This window comes from Strongylocentrotus purpuratus, unplaced genomic scaffold (genome assembly GCF_000002235.5).
Source record: "Strongylocentrotus purpuratus isolate Spur 01 unplaced genomic scaffold, Spur_5.0 spur5_scaffold_9, whole genome shotgun sequence".
NCBI classification, from domain to species: domain Eukaryota; kingdom Metazoa; phylum Echinodermata; class Echinoidea; order Camarodonta; family Strongylocentrotidae; genus Strongylocentrotus; species Strongylocentrotus purpuratus.
Window position 1 is genome coordinate 12,192,154 of NW_022145615.1, and position 25,374 is coordinate 12,217,527.

Here is a 25,374-nt window from a genome sequence, read left to right on the forward strand (position 1 = left end):
GACAATGCAAGCCCGAGTGGTGAAATTAATATTATGTGGTTCATTTTTCGTGCGAAAATTGTAACGTTATAGATCACCTCAAAATGTTATTAAAATTGTTGTTAGAAACGGTCACGCATGCTCTGCACACCAGGCAATTAACATTATTAAAACTGCATCTCCACGAATGCCAGTTTTGTTGATAATCTATGATGATCTTTTGTTAATAGCCTATGATGATTTTTTGTTGTGGATAATCTATGATTATCGTTTCACACGCAATGGAGGACATGGCAACTTTCGTTTTACTCCATGATTATTGTTGTAACTTTCTCTGTACGAGTTCAAACTTGACAATTGTATTTACGATGGATTTCAAGTGAATCAAATAATATAAAACAATTAAGAGTATAAATCCATATCACTAGCATAGTGTTTAACACTACAAGTCACTCTTTTCTATTCAATAGACATAATAGTTTTGTATACTGTAGATTGTCCAGTATGGTCTTAACATAAATGCACGTTATTTTATTATATAATTTTTTTTCTGGATTACATTGCAATGTAATCTTCATAACTATACAATACGGTAATTGATTCAACCTGATTATCTTAAAGAAATTTAAAAGCAGACTGGAAAATTTTTTTATTGCATCTGCCATAAGTATACACCCTGCTGCATGCACTAATATTATACCCTTAAACCGGTAAATACGGCATTTCCATCTATTAACTATTATGGTACGGTTCCGTGTCTTTTTGAATTAATATCCGATCAAAAGATATAAACGGGTCGAAGTATAGGTTGGACTCTTAGGTTCGAATTATAGTAATTCATTTGACGAGATTCAATATTATTGTTTATTTCCCTCTATATCCGACTTCACAAAATAGAGGACTGGGTGTATACATCATAATCCTATATTGGCCCCAAGATTCAGGAGGTACTGAACAATAGTCTAGGGGTGCTAAAACAAATTATCTCTCAGGCTCTGCCTCCAAATATTGTCATTGTTTTTCTGAGCCATAGCCAGCGTGACGACATCGCCAAGATCTTGTTTGGTCGAAGCCCGTCTCAGATACCTGACTTTCCTCATCTCTCGCCACCATTTCTCGATTCTCCTGGCGTGATCCTCCTCCGTCTCGTGCTCCTTACGCTTCAATTGATCAGCTGGTATATCCATCTTCATCCTCTCCCTCATACGATCGTTCTTTCGACGTCGTATCTCTTTGCGGAGGTCGTTGATGTCGGCACCCTGGGAAGCGGCGTTCATCAGTTCCGCCTGTGTCAAAGACGTCAGCGTGGCTTTCCTCTTTGTGGTGGGAGGGAGAAAGACGTGACCTCTCTGAGCGAAATCCTGGTCGCGTTTGACCATTTCGTCAATGTCCGACATCAGCTCGTCCTTGCGACGCTGAAGATGCATCAGCTGTAAACCGTTTTCGATGACCATGAGATTTCGCGTATCGGTTCGTGTTCGTTCCGTCTTGATAGCGTCCATTGCGTCACGGAACACACTATCACTACCAGGGGACATGGACGATGGCGTCAGACCGCGATCCGAGCTGCCGACGCTTCGGGCTCGCAGCCGCTCTGTTTCTCGTTTGCTTTCTTCATGGCAAGAGAACGCTGACGGTGACGATGATGAGGAGGATGTCCGCATTCGAGATGGAACCGTAGACATGGCCAGGATCGGTTTCATACCAGCCGTATCTAAGTTTGGAGCGCTCCTGGTCATTCCAGATTTAGCAGGTTTCAACAAAGACTTCGTTGGTGGGTGCGTTCTAACAGGTGTATCATTCAGAGATTTGCCCCTGATCTTAGGCGCACTTTGAGAGTTCCTTTCCTTAAAGAATGTTACACTTTTCTCCTTTGGAGTATTCACAACCTCCCGCGGGCCATCACACTTATCATCAGCTATAGCCCTAGTGCTTAGACGACGGTCATGTCCATAGAATGATCTGGATCTTCCACCTAGTCCAGTGTTTGATATAGTAGAGTGGATAGTTCTAGTAGATGGAGCGCCCTCTACGTTATCCACCCCATCTGCTGAATCAATACCCCGTAGACTTTCATCATGGGTTTCCTTGTGACTGTTTCCTTCAGTCCCAGTCAGCCTCTTCGGCCCTCTTTTCCCTCTTCTCGGGCTTTCTAACTCGGCAATCTGTGGTGCTGTTAGGTGAGATTGAAGGTGAGCCATTCGGTTAGCTCTCTTGTCCTGTCGGGACCTGAGGAGCTTCTCGTTCAGTGCCATCAGCTTCAGGAAGTGCTGACGCTCCTGATCAAGACTCTTCCAGGTGATCTCCAAGGAAAGCCTCTGTTGATTCTTCTTCGACATCGATGTCCCTAGCGATCTCCCACTCGCTGTGGAGGCATTCGATGTAGATTGCATTTCATTCATTTTCAGTTGACTGATTTACATTAAAGGAGTACAAAAAATACTCCTAAGAAGTTTAGGTTATTTTCTTTGTCACTTCAACATTTTCCACAGCATCGCAAAGTAAACTGGCACATCTGTTATGATCAACGGGTCTCCAATATTCACCAAGAGAATACGTTCTATTGTCACCCAAAAAGGCTTACATTATTTTGTTCGTATAGCTGAAGAAAAATCCTAAATGATATTAACTGATCCTGATCCTGATCCTGACACTGACTGATTTACAAACAAATGCAGATTCGCTCTTATGGTGGTTGAAGTCGAACATAATGATACCATCCCTTGACAGAGGAAGCAATAGGCAATATGTTTCCAATAATGACTTCTCCGTTTAACACTTCACGGGGGTGTCAACGTGTAATTTACTAAATGAGCTTTCACTTCGAAAAATAATTGGCTGCAGGTTGCTCATCCGAGTCAAGAAATTGTCTTTATCCTTGTGGAATATTCGAAGCACTCTATAATCAATTCAATCGTTGATACCATGCAATATTGATTGATGGTGCAGTAATTGGAAGATCCATGAGCATGTTACATTAATACCGTTGTTATGGTAATGCTATTACGCCCGAACTGTCAGTTATGTACTGGTGTCTAATTAATTCAGCCCTTTCAGTCAAACGAAGGTATCGAGATAAATTACCATCATATCTTCACAAATTCAACGAGATTGATGAGATGATTATATTCCAGTCACACATCAGTTCCTTAGTAGCTGCATCATAATTTTATAAAGGCAATTTTAAAATTAAAATATTGAGCAACAATAATGAATGTTCGAGTTTGCTTGATGACGCCAGGTAACGGGTGACGCCAAATACTTAATATTTGATACTTGATGATGTGTGGATGTCAAGATAAGGAAGCAATTTCCCCCAACACAGAAGCGTTTGTCGTGAACGATGTGGATGACGAGATTGCAGATGGTTTAATCGAAGACAGATGAATGGTTTCTGCAATCAAATCTTCTCCAACAAGTCGACTTGTCGTGGTCAGATTAGTCGTATGTTGGTTGTTTTTTATCGACTGATTCTATTAACGTGTCAATCTGAAACACAAGCAAAGAAACAAATACATTCCTGTTAATAGATCAAAATAAATCTCTTTAATATTGAAGAATGATGTCTTTCCAACATTACAATCTAAAAAAATACGTAAAATATACGTATTACTTCAAGACAGTGTTATATTAAAACTTATTTAAGTACTGTATATTGTGCAACGAAATAGGCACAAAGTCTTTGAAGAAGATCCTTGTCTTACGTAATCAAGGTAAATTTGTCTAATCTATTATCGATATCATTCGATATTGACTGTTGTCTGCTGATCGACAGCTTGATGGGAAAGCAATGTGAGAAGGACCTTACTATCTGAATTAAATTTAGATTATTTGCTAGTCTGGAATTGGAACGACCAGACAGTGTGATGCTGATTAATGTTGAACATCATATCTATTTATTTAAAAAAACAGATTCAAAAAGAAGCAGAAAAGAAAGGAGGAGAACGAATAAAGAAAGATGACATTGATGTTGATGATGATGATGGTGATGATAATGATATATTGATAATGATAACATTTCTAACAATAATAAGAGAAATAGAAATAGTGATAATAATAATTATAATAATAATGATAATGATAATATTAATAATAATAATAAGAAGAAGAAATAGTAAAAAAAAAAAAAAAAGAAGAAATAGAAAAAGAAGAAATAGAAAAAGAAGAAGAAGAAGAAGAAGAAGAAGAAGAAGGAGAAGAAGAAGAAGGAGAAGAAGAAGGAGAAGAAGAAGAAGGAGAAGAAGAAGGAGAAGAAGAAGAAGAAGAAGAAGAAGGAGAAGAAGAAGAAGAAGAAGAAGAAGAAGAAGAAGGAGAAGGAGAAACAGTGGTTGAAGTCCGCTCAATCAGCAAATACATGCTCATTTAAACGATCTCCTACTTAAACACAAATAAACATGACATGTTGCTATCAACAAATTAAACAGATAAGGACACACAATGTCTACATGCTTGTGTGGAGTCACGGTTGTCCGTAAGATATGTCTATGGCAAGTAAGAACAGGGGCGAATCGGGGGGGGGGGGGGGGGCACGGAGTGTGGACCCTCATTTTTCTTTTTGCTTATCATGGGTTTTTGTGTATAAGAATCTTTTTCCTGATTGGACCCCATTTTGCATTCAATTTTTTTTTTGTAAGTCAGATATTTTGAGATTTAGAAAATGTTAAGTCATAAACGTAAAAATCTGATGACCTCTTTTTGTCATGTTATGTGTGTGTGTGTGTATGTGTGGGTGTGTGTGTGTGTGAGTGTTTGTGTGAGAAGGGGGGGGGTGAACACCTCCATAGTTACAAACTCCTGGGCCGCCCCTGAGATATTAGTTTGGTTCATGACATGAGGATAATGTCGTCTAGTCATTTTGATTTAAGACCAAAATGTATTCAAGTAATTCCAGGTAAATATAATATTTAATGTACAAAATTATGTATAATTTACACGAATGCGGGACAGTTACAAAATAACTGTTATAAAACAAAATTGCAAACAAAATTATGAAGATGTCCACCAAGATTATACATCAGAACCTGCGTGCAGTTTCTTCATTTGTATTTTTGTTACAAAATACAATGAACACGATCACATCCACTTTCGGAAAATCAATTTGGTGGCAATTTCAATACCCTATAATAATGTCCCATAGAATTCTGTTTGGATTACGTAATATGTCTTTGTCACCTTTGCACATTTCAAATGGTGACGTACAAGGCCAATGACATTGCCATAGGTTGATTTTTCGACAGTAGTTGTGACCGTGTAAAATGATGATTAAAAGAGTAAACAGATTCAACATGATGACGTTTATTGTAATGCTTTTTCTCCGCATGGGGTCGATCGCTATGGGGGTTTTCCCCTTTCTGTTCAGTCTCTATAACGGACCAAAATACAAAGACAATCAAATCTATTAATCTACTTACATAATGTTTATATCCTGGATACAAACTTTGCATATTAATATCTGGTTCCATGAGCTGTTTCTATATCTGGGAAGGGGGGGGGGGGGGTGGGAATGAGGACGCCTTTGTTACGGGTATGCTTTTAGTGGTGCAAATAATACCCATAAATCATTTCTGGAAATAGAATTGCTTTTCTTTATCTCGCTTTGCGTGAACAATTTCTTTCACAAAGGCGTGTAGCGAGGTAACTGGTACCTACCGCATGGACAAATAGTATTTAACTGCACTGTTGCCCATAGAGTTAGAATAATTTTCGTCATGAAGTACTTCGTTCCATGAAATGATTGTAACAATATGATTTATTCTTGATCATCTCAGAACTATATATTGATCAATCTAAAGAGTCATAGAGCCTGATTAATAAAGTTCCGAGAAGATATTATAAACTTTATCTTTCAAGCATAAACCATATTGTCTCAACCATTTCACGAAAAGAGGAAAGAGGAAAATTATTCTAACCTTACTGGCAATTGTATAATATTATTCCTTATGTCGTGTACCAAGAAGCAAAGCAAATAATGCGTGTTTTGAATATAAAATGTTTTGTGTGAAACACATTTTTCTTATACATGTATATTATTATGGAGGAAAGCAACATGGAGTTAAGATTGAAAGTGGATACGTAGAAAACAAAAATATTATAACAACAAAAGAATTAAAAGCAAAAACAAAAACGTAAAAGTGACCATGTGCAATTTTAGCACTTAGCTTGTTATTATTGTATAAGAGTTCATCGTTATCAATTTATTTTAAAAATGATAAATTATATTGCTTCAGACTAAAGTAGGAGACAACTAATTCATCATTTTCCATTGTAGACTTTGTCATCGTATAAGTAAAGTACTTCTTTTTCGTTAAAGATGGATTCAGTATTAAAGGGTAAATTGTGTTGCTTGACTGTTACGTCGTTCAGTTTTATAGCTACTACGTTTAAATACATAACCTAAAAGAACCGTACTTATTGTTAACCAGGAACATGACAAATTTGCCATGTTTAATATGAGAAAAATCGACAAACTTACCAGTAATGCAAAAACAGAATCTTGTTCTACATGTATATCCAAACGGTATTTCCTCCATTCGTAAAAAAAGAGCTGCACAGATTGTATGTAATCTCACATATCCACCAGCACATAAACGAGGTAAACGGGCAATGTATAATCCTAACAAATAGTTTTCTTTCAAATATCAATTCCTTCTATTCTAGTTGGGGGTGGAGGTCGCTGACTCATAAAAGCTGGAAAGAAGGAAATCATTTGCTACAACACTAGGTTTAGCTGCTGAAACCTCACAATCGCAGAATGGCCGGATCAGACAACGTCTTTTACAATCGAGTATGTGCGCCACTGTGACGCTCCGAACGCACTCACACGGACACATTCAATCGTCTGCTGGCTTTTTGTTCAATTAAAGCCCGTCTGTACTAGTTTGGCCAGGGGGGATTAGACCACCCTGCAAGGTCACTTGCAGGTGTTTATCTCATCAAATCAGTTCTCAAATAAAATTTTAAAAAGGGATCAAGGGGACCAACAGGCACCGATTAGGCATTGTTTGCTCTATAGAGGGCGCAAGTAACTAAAAGTAGTGCAGTGGGGATTTAAACCAAAAATATTCTCCGTGTATATGAAGAGGGAAGTTTCAAAGCTTTCGAACCATTTTCAACATATCACTTCGGCCCTTTCTTAAGTGTTATTCCTTCAAATAAAAAAACAAATCAAAACCAATTCTAAAAATATTGAAAAGAATAAAAGAAAGAACGAAGAAGAAAAACAAATTGCCCGCTTCATGTTCATGCTACTGATTATTTTTCCGCACCATGCTCAAAGGCGTATCCATCTATATGGATTACGCCCCCGTTTGCAGGCGTATACCATTATTCAAGCCCTTAAGACTAATGTCACGGTTGTGGCTCGCCTAGGGTCCTGATAGTGCTTGCATAGAACCCAAATAACATTTAACGTACTTCAAGCTGATGAATTGAACATTTCACAGTTCTATTCATTAGACAAGTCGATATATATGCGTCAAACGTACCTTTTAATCCCCGCCCATGAATCCCCCCCCCCCCCGTTTATCAAAATTGGATACGCCTTTCATTGCTATAATATGTCTGAAGACGAAGGGCTGTCAACAAAAGAATTCCAGGGTCACTTTGAAACCTACATCCACAGGCAGTGTCAGAGCCATGCATATTTCACGGGATGGGGGAGGAGAGGGGAGGGGACCATGACCTTAAAAAGTCAATGTCACGAAGAAAGAAAAAAGACAGAGAGAGATGGCGTAGTATTTTTTTTTCCCTAGGGGGCACAGGTCTCTGATACTATCAGGTATAGTAAACTTGATTTGACCGGGGGTAGAGGGGCGACATCTACCCCTGTGACTCCCCCCCCCCCCTCCCAGATCCATCACTAAGTAGCCATGGTTCCTCATCATTGATAGTATCAAAGCATTATTGGTGGGAAGTGTTCTATTTTGAAATAGAAGATTGAAGTTTATTATCACTTCGGTTCACACGGTGCCTTATAATATTGCAAACAAGTGGATCGCTTTCAAGCAGATTCAGTTCATAGTATACGAGTTTGCCATTACAGAATCAACAAAGTTTACCCCGAACTGAATTTGCGGTCCTTGCTTTGTCGACAACGATTCCTTCATACAACTATACCATTGGGGTAGAGAGTGGTGCCGGGGCTCGAACCTATAACCTTGGCTTAATCGAGTCAAGTGTTCAAAGCACTCGACAATGTGTTTGGATTCTAGCTATAGAGAAGAAAGACCTCTATAAATAATCAAACAGAGGATTAACATGTCTTGTTTCTAGAGAGTGGTTACAATGTGATTGGAAGGTCAACCCCACAGTCATATCGATCTATTTTACTTCTCATCTGAAAAGAATAACACGTCCAAACAAATAAACAATGCAACCACTACAAAGAAATGATAAGGACCATGGACGACCCGAAGATCGAGACATTAAGCGTATTCATTTAATGCCATAATGCAGTCCGATGTATTCCACTATGTTGCAAACTTATTGATGTATAGTATAGACCACTGCTGAATGGGCGTTCCTAAGATGCAACCTTGTGGGACACCATCAAGATAAACCGTAGACATATTATAAACGCCTAGAGAAATATTTGTGTAAATTTGAGATAGGTAGGTTTGTGAGCATGTCCCCGAAGTATATTTTAGAAATAAAACCAAGAAGGTTGTTGTAGGTCACAATAAGTTTACTGAGATGAAGTGAACCACAAGTGACTAAAAAGCTATGTTGCTTGGACGGATCATCGTGGATAAGCAAAACTTATTTGTTTTTTTTTGTAATTGTTATTCTTACAGTGTAATGCACTTGGAGAGCAAAATAATTATTCTGTTTTTATTTACTAATGTAAAGCGCTTTGAGCATGTTTATGTAAAGGCGCTGCAATAAATATGTATGTATGTATGTATGCATGTATTATAGGCCCATATACACCTTAATAAATTACATATCAGGTCCGAACTTAACTTTTTAATTTAAATAATTGCACACCCAGACAAAGGCCAAGAAAAAGTATTTAAAATGGACAAATTGTGAAGAAAAACGTGTATAGGATGATACTGATGATGATGATGATGCTGATGCAAACAAAAAGAAGGGGAAAAAAGAAGAAATTTGTAGGTTGGGAACGAAATGTCATCATTATGAAATGACACAAAATCGGTAACAATTAAAGTGAAATTAACATGAATATAAATGAAAGTGATACATTTTCGAAAGGATTTTTCAAAAAAACCCCTGCTTGAATACTGCAAGCACCGAAAGCAGTAGCCTATAGCAGAGCAGGGGTAATATAGCATGTACTCTGCGTGGTTGACATAATTATGCCTAATAATATATCCAATGCTATTTTTTTATATTGAGGTATGATGAGTTTGTTACCGTGATGAAAGAACATACGTTGATAAACAGTGTTTTTGGAATAAATATCATCTCATTTCAATAACATTTTTTGATCCTTTTTCGTTACTTCGACGTAGTTTGTAATACATTCATACTTTTTCATTCAAGATAAATTCATTTAAATTTAAATTTAAAAAAAACAAATGAAGAGAATCCAATAGATCTTTAACAGCGACACGAAAAGGAAAGGAAATAAATTTAAGGTTAAAACTAAACATCTGTTATTTCATACAGTTTTGTTTTGTAGCATCAAGAAAGAGTCCCTGTGGATAGAGCAAAAGCAATCGACAATCATTCAATGTAAATTAATTTACAAATAGCCTATCAGGAATGCAACATTTCGATGACTTTTTATGACAAATTTTGTGATTGACATTTGATATACAGTTATACAGTATTCCATTTACTCGGGTTGAACTATAATTATAGCGTTCACGTCTGCAAGGTCAGGTATAACCTTATGTATGACATGGATGCGGTCAATTGATAAAGGACAAATGATGACCATGTCGTGATTGACATAAAGGTTTGTCACAATGGGTCTGGACTGGTCATGAAAGAAAACTAATCAATACAAATCAATAAAGGAATTGACCGTTTCATGAGCTGCTGGTGGCTCCCTGTGTGAAAGTTTAATAATTAACCCTTAATGATAATAATATTTCGCTTTTATATAACGTTTGATAAATCGAAGATGTCTCTAAGCACTTTACAAATTTAGTATTACCCCGGTTATAGGTTTCAGGCTTGCCTGCACACAAATACTGCACACAAAGTTTACACATTCTCCACTCCCTAGGGAGCAATCCAGCCAGTCGCCATTTTATAGACGCTCACAATGCTGAGTAAACTACATTAACATTAACAAAGTCACATTTACTGATGCTCCGAAAAGTCAACAAAAACGCAATGTTTATTTTATTCCTCATTTGGCGTCTTGGGTTAAAAACGATAGTATTTAATATCACGGAGTTGAAGAGAACTTTGTATGAATTATCCGTATACTTCACTTTATGAAATACAGTTTCGTATTGGTTTCGTATCGGTAGTCCTGAAGTCAACGGACTAGTTTTTTTTAACGTATTCAAGTTTTTATGAATTGTAAATGCATCTACAACACTATAGTCTTTCGTCATTATGACAAAGCTTGACCCTGGTTTATAATACACAGCAACAACTAATGTAGGCCCATAAAAATACTTAAAGGCAAACTGAAAATAAACAGTGTTATCTTTGTACAGGTCAAATGAAAATGAATAAAAACTTAGATCCAAATGTATTTTGTCTCGAGTTATTATAACAACAAAAAAGAAGATTACTATAAATGTTCATTAGGTAACAAGCATTGTCTGAATTTGTGAAGTGTGTCACTTCCAAACATTTCTAAACACCTTTTAATGTTAATTTTTATTTTAAAAAATCACTTTGTATGACCAAGGACTAATGTTTCTTTTTGGGTGGAAAAGCCAAAATCGAGTGAATTGCACATAATTATACTGATATGATATTAAAATTTAAAAAAACAAAAAAAACACGAGACGACTATGTGAAATGAAATGAGAAATGAGAACAATATCGTAGCTTATTTTCTAATTGTTGTGAATATAGCGAGGATGATATCTAATTATTATCAATATTTTGTGAGAGGGTGTAAAAGTCTATACAAGATGAAATTGTAAAGACTGAAAGTCATGCCTATACTTAAGGTGGTTTTCACGAAGTGACGGTAGTGAAAAAAAATTGCATTCACTTTGTGTTACGATTTTCCTCACTACCGTCACTTCGTAAAAACAAGGACGTACTTACTTAGCCTTATCATCTAAGTTGAATAATCATTCACATTTAAACTTCTGTATTTCCTTTTCACTCTAGATTATTTTCCCTTTTTATTGAATTTGTATATATTCTCTATATACTGAAAACACAGGTTGTCATCACATAAATACGTACTTGACCAAAAGGGGAAAATCAATGTAAACGTGTGAACTTTAAGCAACTAAGTCTCAGTCTAAGCTAATAATCAATCAATCAATCAGTCAATCTCTTGACAATATCTATTTAAAGAACTACATGTCTTAATCTAAAAACAAGTTCAGAATGAATGGAGCATTTACTTATTTTCAAAGAATACTTTATTCTGTACATTGTTCGTATACAATAAGTTATAAATCAATCGTTTTAAGTGTTCTTTTGTAATGTCTACACGATATCTACACCTGTTATTTGTCTGACGCAAGTATACTCCATTTTCTCCACACCCTCCTCCTGATGATGAAGTATGTATCATTCTACTAAGATGACATGGAAGTTCCATTATCGGATGAGTGTAAGACCTTCAGAGGGAGAAAGACAATTGCTTTTGTTGTCTCTCTGTTTACAGTATTCATTATACCAATTCTAGACCTACTGCAACATTGATTTTGGTCGGGGGCCATATTGGTTCAATCGATGGTGATATGGCATAATATTGTTAGTCGTGGGCCCCCCTTTTGTAGTCGATGAATCATGAGTTACGTGTCTGTTAATACCAGACGTGGATCAAGGTATTTTGATACTTCATATAGGTAGAAAAGACTCGAGTCTATTCTGTAATACAAACTAAGATTCACAAAGGGTTCTAATACAATGTCGTATATTTAGATCGCGAAAATGAAGTCGTTTATTCCGTCTGGAGCTTCGGAATCGTTAAGAACTATGAAGACCAATGCATAAAAAAACTGCTTAGCTACTGGGGGGGGGGGGGGGGGTGGACACGGGGGCACGGAGACATGTGCTCCCAAATCGAAAGGTGAACAACGAAATAACAGGGAAAAGGGAATTGAGATATTTAACAAAAGAAGGAAGGGGAGCGTGGGGAAGGACGAAAAACGGAAAATGGTAGGACTCATCCTTACTTCCTTCCCCTGCTCGGTGGTCGTAAAAAAAGGCATTTTATTCATTGAGTAAGACTGATGGCCCCCATGATGCCAATGCGGCCCCCTCCCCCAATAATATCTGGACACACTAGGCCAAATTATTATGATATGGCACTCTATATAGATCTCGGTTGTTATAATTTTCATGAACATAATATATTTACCATCTAAATGTATATATTCTTAAAATGAATAATACCACCAGAGGATAATAAATCAGATATTTTGTGATTAGATTCAGCGTACGTGAATACCCCTTTTCCACCAAGTGTTATTTACTGAAATAACACATAAATATTATTTGAATCGAAAGCTATTCATTTTGTTTCTCAAGAATTCTATTCTTAAATCCCTGTGGTGTATTAATCGGTTTTGTCCCCCTGTATATGTTTTTAGTCCAGAAATAATGTTTGAATTCAGCAACTTGAAATACTGTCCTGCTTTAAGCAGGGCTCCCACTTAGCCGAGTTGGAACCCACGAGTTGTGGCGAGCTGGCGCGATCTTATGGCAAGCCGTTTTATTATTAATTGATATGCAATAAATAAATTCTTGTTATCAAGAAATAATTTTATGTTGTAAAGCAATGGTAATTCTTGATATCAAGAATTCGGTTTCGTGATATCAGGAATTCGATTTCGTGATATCAAGAATTTAATTCTTGATATCAAGAAATATGTTTTAATGATAAAACTGCTTGCCATAAGATCGCGCCAGCTCGCCACAACTCGAGGCTCCAACTCGGCTAAGTGGGAGCCCTGCTTTACACATTACAGCACTACAATTTATGGTCACGGTTTTAGAAAGTTGATCGCTTAAAAATGTAGTTTAAAAAGGTTGATTTTGTTACTTATTAAAACAAATTTTTAATTTCACCAAATTAGGGCATTAAAATTGCCATTCGCGAAAATCTCTCGTATATAAAAATAATGCATATGCAAATATTTCGTGTTAAATATTGTAATTAATCTAAATAATGTTCATTTTGCTTTTTAAAAAGGAAGGGATTTTTTGTTTTGTCTAAATGCATGCTCATCCCTTGCCCCATATGTTAAAGAAAGTACAGGAAAAACAAGCAGAACGATTCAGAAAAGAAGGAAAGAAAGAGAGAGAAGAAAAAGAATAAGAAGGAGAAGAAGAAGTAGGATACGATGAAGAAGAAAAAGGAGAAAAAGAAGAGGATATGAGAAAAGTAGATGATGACCACGACGACGACGACGAAGAAGAAGAACTTAGAAGGAGGAGATAAAGAAGAAGAATAGAAAAGAGAAGAAGAGGAAGAGGGAGAAGTACGGTACTTACCATCAATGGATATTCATAAAATAGGAGTCACCATCCGACATTCATGCAGACAGGAACGATAAAACTGACTTCATCAATGTGAAATTTCGTTAAATTATATTCCTTTGCAAAATTTACGTTAGTTTAGAAGTTAGGTAACTTTTACTTTAAAATTCCAAAAGATTTTATATTTGAAAGCAGCTATATTCCAAGGGTTAAATGTGATTTCACAGTCCATTCCCGTTGCATAATGCTACAGCGAGGATCAAACTTTCAACGATCAGTGCAGTGAACTGTCACTTATGGTTTAGCCGGTGGTTTAGAAGATTACCACCTTGTTGAGTTCAATGCCATGGCGACGTCTGGCCCTGAATCCTCTGCTTGACTGATCAAAGATGGAACGAAAATCATCTTCTGCGCAAGTAAAACCAGTCAAAACAAGATCACTGTCACCAACTTGCGAATAGCTCTGTCGCGCGAGAACATGCAACCAAACCGGTGATGAGTGTATTTACTTCGAAGCGGTTGCTTGGAATTAAGATTCGAAAAGAACTGACTGTCAAGCGATTCCGTTTGACTTACCTCTTTTCCGTAAGTACTAACAGAGAGTAAATAAATAACGGACTGGTTGGCAGCGAGAGTGCTGTATAATGACAAAGGAAAACACTTGTCATTGCGTTTGTATTTATTTCTATTGTGGGATTTTTGACGTCACTTGTTTAACTTTCTCCCCATCGCGCGTTCTTGTAACGGCGCCCCGAAGCTGTTCTTGATGTAATGTCTTCACATGATAAGCAGGGCCGTAGCCAGAGTTTGATGTTTTTTTTTTTTGTTTTTTTTTGTTTGTTTGTTTGTTGTTTTTTTTTGGGGGGGGGGGGGGGGGCACATACATGTAATTGATCGACGTCCTGGGGAGGGGTCTAAAAAAGTTCAACCGATCATGGAATTTTTTTGGGGGCACTTGCCCCCCCCCCCCCCATCGCTACGGGCCTGATGGTAAGAGACAGAGAGATAAAAAAAAAAGGAAAAAAAAAGAAGAAGAGATGGGTGTGTTCCTATAATGAGAGTGAGAGTGAGTGAGAGACAGAGAGAGAGAGAGACAGAGAGAGAGAGAGAGAGAGAGAAGGAAAAAAAGAGATGGTGGGTTCATAGTGAGGGTGAGGGTGTGTGTGTGAGAGAGAGAGATAGATAGAGAGAGAGAGAGAGAGAGAGAGAGGGGGGGGGGGAGAGAGAGAGAGAAAGAGAGAGAGAGAGAGAGAGATATACTTCCACACTTGAGTTTTCAAGGTGGATGGGAAATTTATGTTGTAATTTAAAATAGTAAACAGAGTAAAATGTGATGTAAAATGTAATGAAATAGATTTCTAATAAATAAAAACTAGTTAAAATGTCACAAGTTCATATTCGAAACACAAGAAACACCAATGATAATGTTTTTAGAATTCCCAGAAGGGAGAGACACGACCATGACAGCGAAATGGAGAGAAAATTAAAAAAGGGTAGAGGGAGAGAAAAATATCGAATAGAATTTCTCTCCTCCGTTTAAGTTCGTTGTATCTTATTCAAATTGGTAACAAATCAGCACTTTATATAATTGATGTGAAAAAGGTATCAGATGTATCAATGACTGTCTTGATTGATCTAATGGTAAACAAGTAATACTGTTAAAACAGTTTGGATTGAAGTTGAATCATTATCCTACCGATAAAAACGTCCAGTATATTATATGGATATAAAAAATGTGATAAATGTCCTATTAGACCCCTTATTGCCTTCGCATATCAAAATAATTGTATACTTTATACGAAAAATGTTCGTTTTGTAAAAGAAAGTTATGAGAAATTGTGCACTTTTTTTGGGGGGGGGGGGATCGGAATTTAGAAAAAAGATTTGAAATGAGACAACACTATATGGATATATGAACGCACACGTTTACAGATTGAGTTTACAAGAGAAAATATCATTTGTTGGAGTTGAAGAAAAGAGAAATGATACTCTCGGTTGCATAGTAACATTGATGAGGCAATATATTTTCTCAGAAAAGTTGAGCAACACGGTTCCTGTATTCGGTGTAATGAAAAATAAAGTTGTTCAATATTATGAGAATGAAAGATATATTTATCATTTACCTGGTACGTATAGAAAATTTGTTATTAAGTGGCAGTTCCTTCAATTGTTATCTGTTTAAAGAAAAAAAAAACAACACCTTGTAACCAGGTGAGTCAAACATAATGTAACTTTATACAATAAAGTAAATGTGGAGGGCGGAATATATTAAAAACATTTCTCATGGCTAAAAAGCAACAACTACGGTATAATCAATATGGTTTCATACTTTGCCGTGGAAATAGAATTGGATTGGCGTATTATGTCATATTTGGAATTTTCTTGTTTTAAAGATGTTCATCTTTAATAACCGGTCCAAAATTTCTTCTCAGCGGTAGTCACTTACTATTTGCCACTAACATCCAATGATATTTCTCCCACCAATTTACTTTGAAGCGGCTAAAGTGTACATCTTTTCGTTTGTATTAAGGGAAATAACATTTATCTTATTTTTTTTATTTATAAAGCTTACACGTATTCCAGTTTATCTTGTTGGTGTGTAGCTAAATACTCTGAAGTGGGTGAGAGTATATGGGAAGCTTTTAAGGGATATGTTCAAGAGCTATTTAAGTGTTTGTGGAAGAGATTTCTACAGACCTAGACATTATACAGACAAAGAACATTCGTTTCATACAAACGGTAGATAAATGAGGCCCGGCAGCCACCTTATGGAAAGAGTTAAGCAGTTCAAACAACAATTGTCTGATCATCAGTGTCGGAACCACGATGGTGGTGGTGCAGGTGGTGGTGGTGGTGGTGGTGGTGGTGGTGGTGGACCGTGGTGGTGGTGCTGGTGGTGGTGGACCGTGGTGGTGGTGGTGGTGGTGGTGGTGGTGGTGGACCGTGGTGGTGGTGGTGTGTGTGTGTGTGTGGGGGGGGGGGGTGAAAATTGATCATACAGACAATTATTTTTATACCGATAGTTTATTATGTATCAAGTTCATGCGTTAAGCAACTTTCTATAGATAATCAGTACCGTCTTAAATTCTTACCTATAATCTATGGATAAACCCATACACTTGTTGAACCTTTTGAGCGGCCCCTTTTCAAAAATTTATTTAGAAATGAATATTTTGAAGGTTTTTTAAATTTGTATTTCTTAAATTAACTTATTTTTAAACCGAAACCGAAAACAATGTCCATACCCTAGGTTTTGCGTTAGAATGACGTCATTTTGATAAATTTCTAAAGTGAAGATTTCTTTATTTTTATTTTTCATTTCAGTTGATTCAATTCAGGCACCCCCGGTCCTCTAAAAAAACACAAACACATACACACGCACCTACTCATTTTCCTCTAGTCCATTTCACATTATTTATCGCAGTATATTAATTATTTATCGTGACATCCCTTATCTAAATATATATTGTCATCGTCATGAATGCATTATTATTCTCATCGTCGTCAGCCATTATTCATCATCTTCTTCGTCATGGCTATTATAGCTAGCTCTTCACAACAAAGTGTAGCGCCATCTGCGATAAGGTAAAGATAGTATTACAAAATCGCCGAGACGTAGAGATAAACATGGCTGTTTCGGGTAAGATTCTTGACGTATTTTTATTAGTTTAATGTGTAATGCTGAATCTTTGTAATAATTTTCGTTGTCGTGGGATACGAATGAATTCAAATCTTATCCTTGTTCATTTTCAATGTATTTTTAATGTCTAATATTATGGTTATTGGAGATTGACTTTGCGATCTACATAACTTTTTTAAAATTCCAGAATGAATGCACTGCACATAGAATGAGTGCAGGCAGCAGTGCTTGCTCGGCCTTGGACCTAACTCCAGGAAGCTCCGACGCAGAAGGCGTCGGCGCTTCAGAGCTCAGAGGCTGCATTGGAAGCGATTCAAACAGCGGGTTGGGCGACATTTTCTCAAAATATGCAAACCAAGTAATTACAGTTTTGACTTACTAGGTTGCTCGACTCCTCTGAGCATCCCGCAGGCCACTTGAAATTATAATTTGAAGAAGTCTTCGATGGGAAAAAGGGGGTGATTCTTCATCGATCATCCTACCCTGACGATTCTTCCATGTTGTATCGTCATTCAACATGGCGAAGAGAAAGTACGCAGCAATTATGAATGCGTGCATAGGTTCTCTTCGCTGTGTTTAATGGTCCTCTTTTAGGAAATTATGGGTAAAAATCCAACTCTGTGTTAGGTCTATAAATCTTTTCAGTTCACAATATCGTTTTTGTTGGTTCTGCCGGAATTTGCATTAATCTTGATTTGTGCAAGAATTAAAAGATAAGGCAGAAAAATAGACTAAATCAAACTCCATCGATATCTTCAAGATGAGACTGGATAAGCACTGGTGGTCTGAGCGATTCGAACTGAGTTAAATTGATATGATCAAAACCATCCTAAATCTGCACATGTGCAATAAGTTAACCTCTAGAACATAACCAACCCTGAAGAAGTGACAGGATTACAGGATCTACCTCGCCTCGTATCATGATGATGATGATGATGGTGATGACTAGAATTTGTATTTTTTTTTTTCTTCCCAATTTCCAGCCACCATGATCAGCCGCCTGGCAATGCTTGGAAGGTTTTCAGGCCTCCCTGTACGGACCCTCCCGGCGGCCTGCTCCCAGTCACAGCCAATCAGGTGTCTTCATGAACAGAAGAATGCTTCAACACAAACGCAATCACAATGCACAAGGTAAGACCTTGATCAACCCCTTTAATCAAGTGGCAAATACTTATTGTATTAATGTTTAAACTGTAACAGTATCCACAAATATTAAAATGGCCATGCTGCCCTTGCCTTATAATACAACATAAAAATCCTTGATCATCCATGCGATTCAGGCTATTGGACCTGCCCAAATACCAGGATCGAGTTTGTTCTTGTACCGATTCACCTCAACTACTTTCATTGTTAGCTTCACTGTTTGCTTCTCAACTTTAAAAGGAAATCCAACCTTAAGAGCAGAAACCTGAGAGAAGCAGACTGGCGAAAGTTTGAGCGAAATTGGGCAAAAAGTAAAGTAAAGTTATGAATTTTGAAAGTTGTAATCACTATTTGAATGAGAGAGTTGTCTGTAACTATGTCACAATCCACTCACGTGGTTGCCAATTTGAGATTCGCATAGCTCTTATGACCTCATATTTCAAACATTCGTAACTCGCTTGGTATGATTTTTTCTAACGTTTGCCATTCTGTTTCTGCTCATTTTTGTGCTTTCATATGTAGCGGATTTTATCATTAATTCTAAAAACATTTGCACTTCATCACAGTTTGTTTACAATTGTCAGCTGATTTTACTAATTGCCTTTCATAATTGACAGACCAACATTTCTTTTGATATCATCTCTTTTGTTCACTGCTGGTCAGCCTATTCAACATTGTGACTCAATAGAATATAAATCAGGCAAGCTCACCTGTTGTTGAAATACCTTCACTACTGTACCCTAGTAGATGTTTTTGTGTCATGGCAACAACTGGCCAATCAAGGGACAGTCTGGAAAAAGGACATGACACAATTTAGTAGATTTTTTTTCCTTGTGCACCATCTTAGTAAAAGGACTTCACTTGGAAGCAAGATAATTTATGCCAGCGACACTCAACTGTATACTACAACCACTGCACTACATTAGGTTTTATCACTCCAGCAAAGCATAGAGAGTCAATGCTAATGCGTATTGACCTCTAGCACTGCATACATGCTGTGAGGCGGGTATTATTATACCCATACACACACCACACAATATCGCATAGACTCTACACAGTCATGCCGATGCGGCTGTAAGCAAAGTTTGACATTAGACTTACAATTTTAATTTTTAAATTATTCTTTTTAACATCAGTAAGTTAAAAAAAATGTATTTTGCTGCTATTTAGGTGTTATAAATTGTCACTAAAGTACCGATTTTGAGTGAAATCGGTTGAGTTTTGTGGTGTTTGAAATGTTGAGAATCAAAAGCACAGCTTTTACTACACACAGCCAGGATAGTGATGCTCCTATGTGTGGGTTTTATCAGCTGCAATTATCACCAAGAGGAATTCTCATACAGATTTAATCCATTGGATATCATCTCGCATCGTAAAAACATTCATAGCTTGTGCTATCTTAGGAGGAGTTTAAATTTGGTGAGCTTAGGTACGGTACTAATCTATTATGTTTGGAATTCATACCTCGAGTACCTACACATACTGTACAAATGAATTTGTTACAAGAGTTCGATTGCCCTTTAATTTGTTTCACCTAAGGTGTATTGGGAGCATTATTGAATAACCCATAATAATCTTTTTTTTTTAATACTATATCTCCAGTCTGGTACCATACAGGAATCAAAGCACCTCGGCAGCTCCAGCCAAGAAAGATGGATTCAAGTTGAACAATGCAGCAGACTTTGTGGTAGCTAAAGCCGATGATGTTATCAACTGGGCCAGGAGGGTAAGTCTATCCTCTTTTTTTAAAAAATGTGTCATTCTTTCTCAAATAATACCTTCATATCTGCACACTGTGATATTATCACCCCCCCCCCCTTCTCTCTTTCTCTATCTCTCACTCTCTCTTCCCCTTTTCCTCTCTCTTCCCCTTTAACTCCGATCATCTCTTTTGTGTCCTTATTGACACTATGAATATGAGTGACAAAGAAAGCGGACAAAATATACAGTTCCTCAGGTAGACAAAGGAACATCCCTTCACTGCTATTATGTAAAATGTGTAGAGCAGGTGTCACATGCATATTCACCTTTTTACATAATAGCAGTGAAGGGATGTTCCTTTGTCTACCTGAGGAACTGTATATTTTGTCCGCTTTCTTTGTCGGTCATGTTCATAGTGTCATCTCTGTTTTTTCTTTCCTCTCATTTTCCTTGTACATGTACATCAACCTGTGCTATCTTGAATGTACATTGTTTCGTTACCATACCTATACAGTGACTACTAGAGTTATCAGAAAAGTCACTTTTAAATGGGCAAATTTCATTTCTCTGAACAATAGGCAATTTTTGTAATGTAATCAAATTTAATGCACAAATCTGTATTAAGTTCCTTGTTACAATATCACCCCTGATTCTTGACTTCAACTTACAGTTTTGCCCCTTTAATCAATGAGTGATTCCCATTTCCCTGCAGAGTTCACTCTGGCCCATGACATTTGGCCTCGCCTGCTGCGCTGTGGAGATGATGCACTTCGCTGCTCCCCGGTACGACATGGACAGGTTTGGCGTGGTGTTCCGAGCCAGCCCTCGACAGTCTGACGTGATGATCGTTGCCGGTACCCTGACCAATAAGATGGCTCCTGCTCTGAGGAAGGTCTACGATCAGATGCCTGAGCCAAGATGGGTGATCTCGATGGGAAGGTACGGAACGATTAATAACCGTTATAGAATCAAAGCTAAACTCCTTGAAAAAAAGTTATGCAGTTCAAGTTTGAGTGTTAATATCTCTCTTGAATGCTAAGATTTGAAGTACAGAACTTTTTTTAAAGCTTTTTTTTCTTTTTCTTCTCATTAAAGAGTACTTGTGTATTGTAGGAGTAAATAACCAAACTAACAAGTTGTGATCATTGTGAATCTCGTACCGGTCAATGTAGGAGGATTAGATTGTTATAAACAATGAACCTCTGGTATCAAAATGGTTCCAGTACATAATACCCTTCATGCTAATACCTCAGCAAAATCTATTGACAAAAGTAATGCAAGGGTAAAGGATGTGTCATCTTGATGCGAACCTGCAACATATGTTTTGCTCCTCCTACATCACTATATGAGATGCTGCAAAACCAAATTTCAATCATTACTTTAGACCAATTGTAAACAGAGGAATTTATTGTTGACTAGCGTCTTCAAAGAGGTATTTTCATCTGATCGTTGATTTGTCTTCCTCATGGCGTCTCCCTCCCTGTATCTCATTCTCTCTACTTCCCCCTCCCTCGATATTGTTCCATAAGTTTCATTACTGTTTGACATGACCCTTCTCTGTACATATCTACAATGTACTTCATCCAACTGTTTTTATTCTTTGAGAATAATTTTTCTTCTTTTTTCTTCCTACAGCTGTGCAAATGGAGGTGGCTACTACCATTACTCTTACGCCGTTGTCAGGGGTTGTGACAGAATCGTACCAGTTGATATCTACGTTCCAGGTATGCATAGAACACCTCATGAACTTATAGAAGTGTTTGTGTGTGGGTAATTGTTTTTTTAAATCAGATAGGATTATTTACGTCTGGGGACGTACCTTTAATGTCACCATCCGAAAGACCAGGGCCCCCGTCTTATAAAGAGTTGTTTGATCCAAATCATTTGCAAGTCCTCCAATAAATCACAAGTTTACAGCCTCCTATCTCTTATGTACATAATTGCGATTGATATCAAATACAAATATATTGCGATTAATCGCATCTGTTTTTAAGACGGGGTCCTGGTCAAGACCGCCATGGTAATGATAACGATAGACTATATGCATATATTGCTAAGATGAAACTATAAAACTGGTCACACCCGAAACAATAAAATTGTTGTGGTTTGTGAATCAAACACTGTGGACTTTCCCTCTATTCCTTCTATTCTCGCTACCCTAAATAGGTACGAAAATCTCGAAATTCGCGAGACGAGGTAATTTTCACTCTCTCGGGTCGTCACTACAACTTCCGGTATAGAGTCCCATCCCAAGTCACGGCCTTCATCCACCCCCATTTTTCAGGGTTCTTACGCTTGGAATCATGAGCCCAGCACTGTGCAGCCTCACAAAAGAAAACCATCGTCACTGATGTCAAAAGACGCAAAAAACAACGAATGAAATGTTCAAATAAACGTTGAAATATTTGCGAAAAAAAAACAAGACCGAGCAGACGACATATTCGGTGCATACACGTTGTGTGGCGACGGCGTTTTACGTTTGCGCTATCGCGCCGCCTGCACAGGAAGCTGTAATGTCGAAAAGCTATCCCATAATGCAATGCGCGTTTTCAGGATTTTCCCCGGATCTCGGCAGAATCGCTATTTGGGGTAGCGAGAATTGCCACCAACGTCACTTCAAATGAGTACATTTACCTTGGTATTACCTTGGTGGGTTGTCCTAAAAAAATTATCACTCTCAGAGCAGTCCGAACGAAATGATAAACTCTTTAGGGAAGGTCATTGGCATAAAATGTTGGATGTCTGACCTACAGAAATGATTTTCAATTCATTTTCCACATAAACAATAGGGGAGCGATTTGAAACAGCGAGGTCAAGCCAGGCTGTTAAAGCCAGTCTGAACTAGTTTGGCCAGGGTGATTAGACCTCCCTGGTTATCTCATCAAACCAGCTCTCAATTACTATAAGAAAAAGGGGATCAAGGGGGACCAACAGGCACCGATTAGGCATTGTTTGCTATGAGGAGAGCGCAAGTAGTTATAAGTAGTGCAGTGGGGCTTTAAAATGTGTTATGATGATACTGCAGGGTACTGATGGGCCTTCATGAGAGCTCATAACTAGGTTGCTATAGGGTGACGACTGCCTGCGTGTAGCGGGCTCCACCCTGTACTGCCTGGTAGATACACTGCTTATTCTGACCGCACAGTGGACAGGTCATCAATGCTTTGATGTCAAATATGAATGAAAAGTAGATAGTTACCAATAATAGATATACAATATATTAGATTAGTTACCATGTTAACATTGTTATGTAAAACATACAGAAATCTGTTCAAGTTGATTATGACAAATTTTTGATATGTGCATGTAGTTGACTTTATTGCTGTATATCCCCTTTTAACAGTGGCAAGACTCATTTATTTTCATTTTATCAGCAATGTATATTATTGTAAACAAAAAAGGAAAGCGCATAGAGAATTCTACAAATTATTATGCGCTATACAAGCACTTTCCATTATTATTATTATCTATCTTTTTGGATTAATTAGTAGTTAATAGATATTATTTGTTATCGTTTATGCCTATAGCTTTCGATTATAAAGAAAACTACAATGCACTTTTTACATTTACAGGATTAGAATATTGAGACTTCATGGTACATATACATGCAGTTATCAAAGTGCATCTCTTGAGGAAGCACGCCTAAGTCACCCGAACCTAATGATATCCAATTCTTTTCTTTATTGTGATCATTCTACAGGTTGTCCTCCTACAGCAGAGGCTCTTCTCTATGGTGTCCTCCAACTGCAAAAGAAAATCAAACGAGCCCAGAATATCACCATGTGGTACAGGAAATAAAGAGGCACTTCTTCTACTTGCAATTTGAAAGAATTTTATAACCTTCAACTGTTTTTTTCCTATTATGTCACAATCTCTATTGTATAGAAATTTAAAGATTGTCTCCTAGACAGAAAAGAGGTCACCCTTTCAATCTATTTATGCAAAGTTCAATCATTTGTCGATCTCCTGGGCGGATGGATCTCCTTATTAGAAAAACTGAAAAAGTTTCACATGCTTTTGAGGTTAGCTTTTCTATTAAATATTTTTTTATTGCAATGGAGTGAACCTTTTGTTCTGTCAATGAATTTTACATGTATTATTCTCTTCAATATTTGTTATGAAAAAACAAAGAAAAAAATTGCACTCACTTTGAAAGAAACTAACAAGTTTATTATCACAGATTACTTCTGTCTGTAGTTATGAAGCCCCCCCCCCTCCCCCGAGGAGAAAATGTTGAAGAATAAACATGTCTACTCTAACCAAACACCGCATAATATCTGGTCATCATATTCTTTAAAGGAATTTTCACTAATGTTTGAGGCACCTTTTGCAACATAAGAAGGGTTGACCTGAAAATTGGTGATCAAAGGATTGTTTAAAAGAAATTCACGTGTTTATCATTATGACTGGTTGAGAAAGCTTTATGACTGTAAGATAGACCTGACAGTCATCCCAGTCACAATTGCTTTTTGTGAATCACTGAATGGGAAAAGGTGTAGAAGAAGGTTACAGAGTGTTTTCAGAAATACATATTATTTGTACAAATAAATCTGATTTGAATGTGAATTGATACAAGTGTCTGGATCTCTTATTTGTATGGTTTTATACTTTTATATGTTTGAAGCTCAAGCTAAGTAAGGAGAATGGTGCAAGAACTGAGAATGTTACCATGATATGGAGCTGCAGTTTTGCGACTGAAAACTTTGTTATTTTAAAGGAGCACTTAGCTCACATTTTAGTCACTTGTATGCAATGTTGATGAATTTGAGTTTGAAAAAACAATTTAAAATGTATTAATCAAACGACTTTATGAGTTTATCAAGTCTATCTTTTCATCCGAGGTCAAATGAGGAATAAACAACTGTTGATACTTCCCAAGAAATAATCTACTTGATTTATTGGAGAAGCAACGTTGAACTTATATACAGTCAACAACTAAATTATTCATACCCCTTGTAAATTTGATGCTCTTTTTTTTCTTTCCGTATCTCAAAGAATGAATTAGGGGCCTCTGTTGAATACTTTTGTATACAAGCTTTAATATGTCTCATTCTCAAGAAACATAAATCGAGACAAACCAATTTTTCTGTACATACTGTACTCATGAAATTACAAAGCTTGGTAGGGGTATAAATAATTCAGTTAGCCTCGCTAAAGGGTGCAAAAGATTTATGTATATGTAGAAGGATCACTGTTTGAGAAGGTAGAGAAGGCATAAAGACAGAAATCGAGAGAGAATAACTGAGAGATAGAGGGAAAAGAGGAAGGGAGATGCAGAGTTATAAGAGTCACAGGGATGTAGAGAGTGAAAGAGG

The 25,374-nt window shown here is 37.2% G+C and overlaps 1 protein-coding gene across 1 annotated transcript; it reads left to right on the forward strand.

Moving 5' to 3' along the window:
* The first annotated feature begins 17,154 nt into the window (after positions 1-17,154).
* LOC574929 (NADH-quinone oxidoreductase subunit B) lies at positions 17,155-24,629 on the forward strand. The gene is made up of 6 exons (XM_030977134.1): positions 17,155-17,215; positions 18,199-18,346; positions 19,961-20,084; positions 20,772-20,998; positions 21,695-21,783; positions 23,760-24,629. The coding sequence occupies exons 1-6, from the start codon at positions 17,203-17,205 to the stop codon at positions 23,855-23,857; spliced, it is 699 nt and encodes a 232-aa protein (XP_030832994.1). The 5' UTR covers positions 17,155-17,202; the 3' UTR covers positions 23,858-24,629.
* Positions 24,630-25,374: the final 745 nt, after the last annotated feature.